The 9428-nt window shown below is 42.5% G+C and overlaps 1 protein-coding gene across 1 annotated transcript; it reads left to right on the top strand.

Annotated features, from left to right (window-relative positions):
• Positions 1–2459: 2459 nt before the first annotated feature.
• On the top strand, positions 2460–4881 carry LOC140905881 (fatty acid-binding protein, adipocyte). The gene is made up of 4 exons (XM_073329374.1): positions 2460–2532; positions 3620–3792; positions 4120–4221; positions 4831–4881. The coding sequence occupies exons 1-4, from the start codon at positions 2460–2462 to the stop codon at positions 4879–4881; spliced, it is 399 nt and encodes a 132-aa protein (XP_073185475.1).
• Positions 4882–9428: the final 4547 nt, after the last annotated feature.

The raw sequence follows: 9428 nt of genomic DNA, 5'->3' as shown, positions 1-9428 counted from the left end.
TACCCCCACATATTTAGGTCAGGGCGTCCCGTTGGTAGGGGTACCTATCTCCCTTAATCGAACACTCCAAGCTAAGCTATGGGCAAACACTACATTTAACTGGAATGTTACAATCCAAATATGGTCTATTGATATGGTGGCCCAGAGTAATTATGCTTTATGTGTGTCACGACGTAAGGGCATAGAAAATACAGTTTTTGTAGGGAATTTTGTAGGGTGCAAGGACACCACCCAAATCAGCTCTGTTGCGGGAGGCCCCTCTACTTACTCCAGGACCCCGTGGCCGGTCCCCGAGGGGTCTGGCTGGTATTGGTTATGCAATCACACAGCCTATAAGGTTCTCCCAGCAGGATGGTGTGGTCCATGTACCTTAGGGGCTATAGTACCCGCCATGACAGTACACCAGAACCTGACCCGGGGAGAGATCCGCAATCTAGTATGGAGGGACCGATGAAGTATTCCTTTAAACCCCCTTTCTTATCGGCCCAAAGGCTTTCACTCCTTTGTGCATTGGTTGCTGCCATGGTTGGGAGTAAGCGAGCTGGAAAAAGCTATAGTTAACATTTCAGCTGCTTTGGAACTAATGGCAAATGCTACTGCAGATGCTCTCTCTGCCCTTCAAATTGAAGTCACCCAGCTATCCCAAACTACATTGCAAAACCACCTAGCCCTGGATTATCTCCTTGCAAATCAGGGCGGGGTTTGTGCTCTGGTCAATTCAAGCTGTTGTGTATTTGTAAATCAGCACCATAGGATGGAAACTGACATCCACATCCTCAAGCAACAGGCAGCCCTATTCCACCACCTCAGCCTCGACACGACCAGCGCCGGATTCCAGGAGGTCTGGGACTGGCTCACCTCATGGCTACCGGATGTGGGGACTTGGGGACGGCGTATTTTGTATTTACTTTTTTTGGCTGTTATTGTTTTTGCATTATTTTTTGTATGCCTACAATGCTGCAGTATGTGCTGTCAGCAGTTGCTAACCCTGCAGCGCGGTTACTCAGCCCCGATATAGCTTACTGACGTACAAAAAAAAAAGGGAGGACTGTTAAGGAAAAGTTAGCACGTGTGACTCCATTTTGGTTTGGGGCCCACCATTGTTTAAATGCCAGCACATCATACACCAGGAGGAGTAATCCTTAGATATTGAATCCCTGTGAAAATCCTCCTCCTTGTCTCCAGCCTGCCTTGACTCCCAGTATCTGGTTTTTGTCAGTCTCTAACTCCCTGTCTCTTGGCCTTGATGTGAGGCCTCCCATCCTGATAATAAAAGTTACTGATGCATAGCTTTAGGACCATGCTGTGTAATTAACATACTGGTATAGCACGAGGAATGCACCAAGCAGGGATAGGTGGTAGATAAGACAAGGGTTTGTTTATTGGCTAAGGTTTCCGATGCACGAGGGCAACATGCTTTGCTAAAAGGTATATAACCTTTGTATAATCTGCATTCAGGGTCCCCTCCTGGCTAGCAGGGGGGCACCACGCTCGAGCGTAATAAACTTAGTGTCTTTTGGGAACTCTGCAGTTGTGGACTTTGTTTCTGTGCCTCAGCCTAGATTCGAACTGTGCGTGTCCTATCAGGTATAATTCGCAGCACTGGTGTGCGTGTCCTATCAGGTATAATTCGCAGCATTTGTGTGCGTGTCCTACCAGGTGTAATTCGTAGCACTTGTGTGCGTGTCCTACCAGGTATAATTCGCAGCAGTTGTGTGCGTGTCCTACAAGGTGTAATTCGTAACAGTGGGAGATGCACACAAACAACAAATGGCACTGACTATGCGTAAAGTGTTGTCCAATGAACAAAGCAATCAAACAATAAACAGAGAAAATATTAGTTTAACTTCTTTCATTTATAAGAATCTTAGGATTAATTGTCTCTGTAGTAGGTAAAATATTCTCAGACACAATGTAGTTTTAAAATTAATATTCTGTTTTGTTTTCAAATACCCATTTTCTTTTGTTATTATGTTGATACAGGAAAGACCCGCTAACACCCATTTTGCTGTTTATTGGTGTACTGTAGCCTTCTTTGTTAATTTTGGTGTTCCTTTAAAACTACTGCTGCTCTCATTTAGGAAAGCAGGTAAGAAGTTCTTCTGTTGGGGAAATTTTTTTTGAAGCTATGAAACATGGTATGTTTGGACTTTAAGATGTATCAAAATGTCAGGATCCTGTTCGCATAATTCATTCAGCTTTAAGGTATTGCTACCACTTTTGATTGGGGTTTTGCACTAAAAGAAATGGAAGTGAAATGGAGTCTCTGATGTAATCTGCTCCTGGAATGGAGTCTCCAAAAACACTTCAGTTCCCATTGGTCAGCCCCAGAGAATCACATGTTCAGGTCATCCTTTTAAAGAAGCTATCTAAGGTGGTTTCTCCATTTTCTTTTGCTCCTTCTTACTGAGAGTTGCTGACTTTTCCCCTGTGGAGCATTACTTAACAAGCCCTACAGAATGTGTGACCTGTTTGTGGGAATCTGGAAGTTTGTCTCCAGTGAAAAATTTGAGGACTATATGAAAGAACTGGGTGAGAAAAATGATATTGTGATATTTGGGGATGTTCCACTGTTCAGCAGGGAAAGCATAACTAGCCACTTACTTGTCCTGGGATTTCTTTCATTGTTCTTAGGGACTCTTGCTTATGTAGTTCCCTAGTACTCAATAAGGAAAAAATGAGGATGTATCAGAGTTTAAATTCCTTTTTTAAAAAGGAAATGTTGCTTCAGTTAACTAGAAATGCCTACTGTGTTTTCCTATCCCTTTATATGGGATTCTGACCTTGCATCTTTTTAGGCAGGGGATTAGGATTGAAAGGGAAGAAGCTGCTGCTATAACATTGTAGGTGTAATTTGCTTGTTCAGTAGCATGTGTAGAAAGTCTTGATAATTGGGACATAGAAGGGCCAGGCTCTGGCTCCTAGCATCTACCACTATAAAGTAATGTAAGCTAAACAACTGAAGGCTAAATCTTGTTTTGATCTATGCTGGTGTACATCTAGAGCACATCAATGGTGTTGTCTCAGATTCTCTATTGTAAGAGACCAAAATGTGGATGTTGGTATCAGAGCTAGAAATATCACCAATAACTTACTATTCCTGGCCCCAGAGTGCAGTGCTTAGGGGAAGCAGTGGATGGGTAACAGCTGAGCTAGAATTGAAACCCTGAAGGAGGGTAAATCTAAAACCTGCATAGCTTTGGGGATCACTGATTGGGTTAAAGTCCTCTACCTTGTGATTACTGCCTTGCTGAGAGGCTGTTAGCAGCAGAATGTACCTTTAAACTGAAAATGCAAAGCTCATCAAGCTGACCTCCCTCTACCAGCTCGTTCTAGATTCCATGTGGGATAGGGTTTGTCAGCTGCTGATGGAACTATGGTACCACTTCCATTTAATTTTGTGTATGTGTGTGTGTAACTTTTTACAGGCCTGTCAGCTGTATAAATAAGAGGTTTAAGTAGCCTGGTTGTCAGGTGGCTACAAACATTCAGATCTGATGAGGCATTGAGCCTGAACTCCCAACATGTGTCTTGAATGGCCCACACAGAGAGGGTAGACACTTTTTAAAGAAATGTCTTGCTTCTTGACAGTGAACATAAGTGTCTTGTGCCTCTGCAGGTGTGGGTTTAGCCACCAGGAAACTGGGCAGCCTGGCCAAACCCACTGTGACCATCAGCACAGATGGTGATGTGATAACCATCAAAACCAAGAGTACTTTCAAAAATACTGAGATCTCCTTCAAGTTGGGGGAGGAGTTTGATGAAACCACAGCAGATGACAGGAAAACCAAGGTGAGTACTAAAGCAGCACTCATCCTTCATTCCCATTACTCCATTGGGGAGAAACAAACTGAAGGGAGAAAGTGCCCTACTGAAACAAAGTGTTCAGAGAATGTGAAACTTGGTTCTGGCTTAAATACCATTTTAAATCTCCTAAACTCATTTTTAACCATCAGTGCCTGCTGTTGGATAACAAGAATGGGAGCAGTCAACTTTGCTAGCATGTGTTCTTGCATTAACATAAACACAAATAGCTGAGCTGGAAACATCTCAGTTCTCCAGTTCTAAACTTCAAACTATCCCCCTAACTCTGATTCTGGTCAACTACTCTCTTTGCAGAGCATTGTCACCCTGGAAGAAGGCTCAATAACTCAGGTACAGAAGTGGGATGGTAAAGAGACCACAATAAAGAGAAAACTAGTGGATGGAAAGATGATTGTGGTGAGTGAGATCATTTGACTACTGGCATTAAGTAGATCTTAATGGAATTGCATCAGGGCTGATTCAAACAAACCCAGGGCTTTCTAAAAAGCCACTTAATTGCATTTCTTCTGACTGCCTAGACTATGATTTAGTGTGGAACTATTCCCCACCTGCCTCAAATATCTATACCTGCTGGGGGTGGGAAGCAAAGCTCAGTCCTGTGTGTAGAAGAATTAACTGGTGAATGGCTGGCTGCACACATGGCAGCACTGTCCAAACTGCTGCTGTAACCAGAAAAACCCTGTTTGAATTGCATAGTCAAAATATACCTATGCTCCAATGGAAGCAAATGAGAACTACCTAAACATGACCCACTTTTTGGGATGGTCAAGGCTGAGATGAAGCGATGAGCGCCATTGTCTTATTGCAATAATGGACAAAATGTCCTTTCCTCTTCTGCTTAAATTAAAGAAAAAGGCAAAGAACCCAGATCTGTATCTAGGGAATTAGTAAAGTACTATTACTATAGTTCTGAGTGGGGAGAAAAGATTGGCTCTTTTATTTCAACAGCAGTCTGAATCTCACTGATAGTTCATGAGTTTCAATAAACTCCCTTTTTTCTTACAGGAATACACCATGAACAATATCACTTGCACTAGAGTCTATGAGAGAGCATGAGTAAACTCCATGTCCAGGAGTGTCTAACTTGGTCTGAGAATGAGTTCAGGTCCAGGAAACTACACTTCTCCTGCTTCTTAGTTTTGTTGCCTGAAGAAAAGGCCTAATGGGTGCAGAATCCTAATTAAAAACACTAATGTAACCAGAAATGTTAATGTGGTTGCTAAATAAAATATTCTGAAATTAATGTCTCTCTGAACAAATGTTAATGTGTTGTAGATTACAATGCTGTTAATATAACTCTACATTAGGATGCTCATTTTTATGCACAGCCAATCTGCACTTCAAGAAAATAAACCATGCTGTTTATAGCTTGAGGTTCAACAGATATAGTAATACCATTCTACATAAAAATTAAATGCTGAAAGGACTTAGTCTGTCAACAGGAGAGGCTGGGGTGAGTTAACTTCCAAGTTTCATGTTAGTTCTTGTCTGTTATGGGGTCAATCACTCCGTAGGGGATCTACTGCGAAGCTAGATTATGTCCCTTCTATGGGCCATCTTCTAAAAGAGACAGAAATCTTTTATTTCTGCCTTGATTGAAAGACTAACGAGCTAGTATTATGTATTCAGAGTGCGGGGACATAAGCTTGCCTTCTGAAACCTGAAGTTGTATTCAGTACTGGAGCTCTAACCCAGGAAGTCTTCAAACTTTCTCCAAAGAAGAAGCAACAGCCCTTTTTTTTTTTTTTTTTTTTTTTTGGAAGTTCTATATTCCCAGTCCTTTGAGGGGAGATCAGTGTTGCTACAAAAAACAGGTTGTTGGTTTTGGGTGGGGGGAGGGAGAGACTAGATTTCTACCTTCTCTCCTACTACTGGGCTCCAATTTATCCAATCCCAGAATGATTTGGAATTTAGCTTGTTAGATAAAGGACTAGCTCTTCAGTGCCTCTGCTGACCACAGCTGTGACAGCTTAGTTTAAACTGGAGATTCCCCACCTTTACATGAGGGCTTTGGAGTAGGTCCTTAGTCAAAGCAAGCTTGAATCATCTCTTCAATCCTCTTCCCCCCCCCCCCCGCATCCACCTTCTACACTTGATGTAAGGCCTATCTCTGATCTCCAAGGCATCAATGAAATGGAACTTTCTTTAAACCAGAGAATAAAGATGGTGAGGAGGCAGTTTGCATTCAATGGTAGGGAGCGAAGGGGTCACAGCACCTGGTTCCTCTGCTCTGCTTAAATTGTGTTATCCTGTAGCAGTGTAGTCAGGAGGGAAAGGGCAAAGTATAATCACACAAAGAGCAAACAGAGCTTCTTGGATCTCAGGAACATGAAGCTGCTAGTTTTTGGAAATATTTGTCATTGTATCATAACTGTCCACCTTTCCCACTCTGAAAAATGCTGCTCTAAACAAATCTTTCATCAGCTGTGGGCTATAATACATTCTGTCTAATTGGGATTGGTGGGGTTAGTGTGGGGGTGGTAATGGAAAAACCAATTCCCATGAAGAATTCATAAAGGTCTTTAGTAACCTATTAAAATTCTTACAAATTGAACTGTAGAACACTACAAACCAATGGCTGTGTGTTGCTATAAGGCTACCCACCACTGAAAATCTCTCCTTAGTAGAGTAAAAGACAAAATCCAATCTTAAAATTGGAAGTCAAATCCTGCTGAGGAAAATAGAAAGGAACATAAATTTGGGCAAGTCAAGGATAAATAGGCAGGCCCAAAACGAATCTGAAGAGCAACTAGTAAAAGACACAAACACTACCTGCAAAAAGAAAATGTAAGTATATCAGAAGCAGGAAGCCTGCCAAATAATCAGTGGGGCTAATGGATGATCAAAGTGCAAAAGAAGCACTCAAGGAAGACAAGTCTGTTGTGGGGAAACTAAATGAATTCTTTGCATCAGCCTTCCCTGCAGAGGATGTGAGGGAGATTTACACACTTGAACTATTCTTTTTAGGTGACAAATCTGAGGAATTGCCCCAGATTGAGATGTTGACAGAGGAGATTTTGGAACAATTGATACATTAATCAATAAGTCATCAGGACCAGATAGCATTCACACCAAATATAGGGTGACGGTATGTCCAGGTTTCCCAAGACATGACCTCATTTTTTTTGAGCCTCTGTCTGGATGGATTTTGCAAATAAGAGGCAATGGCTGGGATTTTTGTGAGCAGATGTTGCAGCTTGGAAAGAGCTGTCTCTGTGCCCCAATTGGTCCCTTACCTCCAGCTGCCAGACCTTGCCAACCCAGCTCCCAGCCCTGGGGATGGGGCCTGCAGGAAGGCACTGGCTGGTGCTGTGTCCGGAACCCGCACCAGCCACCTTGCTGCTGTCACATGGAGTGACACTGCCCCTCACTTTGAGAGTGAGGCTTCAGGTATCCCTCCTAATACATACACACCCCACCAGCACCTCCACAGAACTCCCCAAATACCCCTCCCAGTGTGTGTGTGTATACACACCCCTCCTCCCCTTCTCCAGCAGTGTCTCTTTTTGGGAACCTGAAATATGGTAACCCTACTCAGGTCAGGCTATACCTGCTACTGTAATAAGAGTAGACGTTCCTATCTGCAGCTCATCAAACCGACTGCCTTCTGGGTAGCCCAGGAGGGTGCAAGGCTAAGGGAGCAAGCCATTACAGAAAAGCCCCACTGCCTTGTGGCCTGCTAAACCCAGGGTTGTGAGTTCAATCCTTGAGGGGGCCATTTGGGATCTGGGGCAAAAATTGGGGGGATTGGTCCTGCTTTGAGCAGGGGGTTGGACTAGATGACCTCCTGAGGTCCCTTCTAACCCTGGTATTCTATGATTCTATGATTCTAATTCGGGAGAATGTAAGGCTATGAGAGTAAACTTGGACAAAATCTGGAGTGGAGCACTGAAGGTGGTCAGGTACGAATATTTTACTATCTTGTGACATTTTACTCCATAGGCTTTATGGAAATATGCTTATGAGTGTGAATATGATGTAACTGGAATATGCTTTATGCAAAAAGTCTCTTGTAAGGTATCATTACAAAGCTTATAATCTACTGAGTGCGTTCATCCTATTTGTTTGCATGTATTAGTTTATGTCTAGAGTTAGGAGAATAAGATATAAACTTGTATTACTGATGTAAACATATTAAGTGGAAGCCATTAAGGGTGCTTCAGAAATCAATGAACTGTAAATGGCTCTGTTTACTTGCAAACCTTCCTGTGTACATGTGGGCCAGCACAGGAAGAATGGGGGCTGGGGTCTCACAGGACATGTGACCATGTCACCATGATACTGGAATCCATCTTAAATCTGGTATTTTTCCATTTAGAAGGAGGGGTGGGGACCCAGAGAGACGACAAATTCCCGCCTTGTGCCAAAGCTATAAAAAGGGATGGAACAGGACAAAAGGGTCCCAGCCATGAGAAATCCCTTGCTGACCACCTGAGATGTCTGCTGGAACTAACAAGGACTGTACCAGGGGAAAGGATTGGGCCCAGACTAGGAAGGAGTCTTGTGTTTGTGTTTGTTTTTGTTGTTGTTGTTTTTGTTTGTTTGTTTGTTTGTTTTGTTTTTAAAAAGGCTCCAGAGGTGATCCTGACAATTACAGGCCAGTAAGCCTAACTCTAGTAGTAGGCAAATTGCTTGAAACTATAGCAAAAAATAGAATTATCAGAGCCACAGATGAACACAATACAAAATTACTCAAGACAGTTAAGTCCAAAGCTGTCTGCAAAGAGTTACAAAGGGATCTCACAAAACTGGGTGACTGGGCAACAAAATGGCTGATGAAATTCAGTGTTGATAAATGCAAATTAATGCATGTTAGAAAACATAATCCCTACTAGACATATAAAATGAGGTCTAAATTAGCTGTTACTACTCAAGAAAGAGATCTTGCAGTCATTATGAATACTTCTTTAAAAACATATGCTCAATGTGCAGCAGTAGTCAAAAAACGTAATAGAAGAGGTGGAGATAAGACTGACTATCACAATGCCAATACATAAATCCATGGTACGCCCACATCTTGAATACTGTGTGCAGTTCTGGTTGCCCCATCTCAAAAAAGACAAAGTGCAGAGAAAGGAAAAAAGAATATTAGGGGTATGGAACAGCTTCCATAGGAGGAGACATCAGAGAGAGTGTGATGGTTCAGCTTAGAAAAGAGATGACTAAGAGGGGGTTCTGACAGAGGTCTATAAAATCAGGAATGGTGTGGAGAAAGTGAATAAGGAAATGTTATTTACCCCTTCACATAACATAAGAACCAGAGATCACCCATTGAAATTAATAGGTAGGAGATTTAAAATAAACATAAGGAAGTACTTCTTCACACAATGTACAATCAACATGTGGAACTCGCTGCCAGTGGATGTTATGAAGGCTAAAAGTATAACTGGGTTCACAAAAGAATTAGATAAGTTCATCTATTAGCTAAGATGGTCAGGGATGTAACTACACACTCGGGGTGTCCCTAAACTGCCAGAAACTGGGACTGGATGACAGGGGGATGGATCACTCAATAAATTGCCCTGTTCTGTTCATTTCACCTGAAGCATCTGGCCCTGGCCTCTGTTGGGAGACAGGCTATTGGGCTAGATGGACCACTGGTC

The sequence above is a fragment of the Lepidochelys kempii genome, chromosome 2, assembly GCF_965140285.1.
Source record: "Lepidochelys kempii isolate rLepKem1 chromosome 2, rLepKem1.hap1, whole genome shotgun sequence".
Classification (NCBI taxonomy): domain Eukaryota; kingdom Metazoa; phylum Chordata; order Testudines; family Cheloniidae; genus Lepidochelys; species Lepidochelys kempii.
Note: the sequence above shows the minus strand (reverse complement) of the source record. Positions and strands in the feature narration are given on the sequence as shown.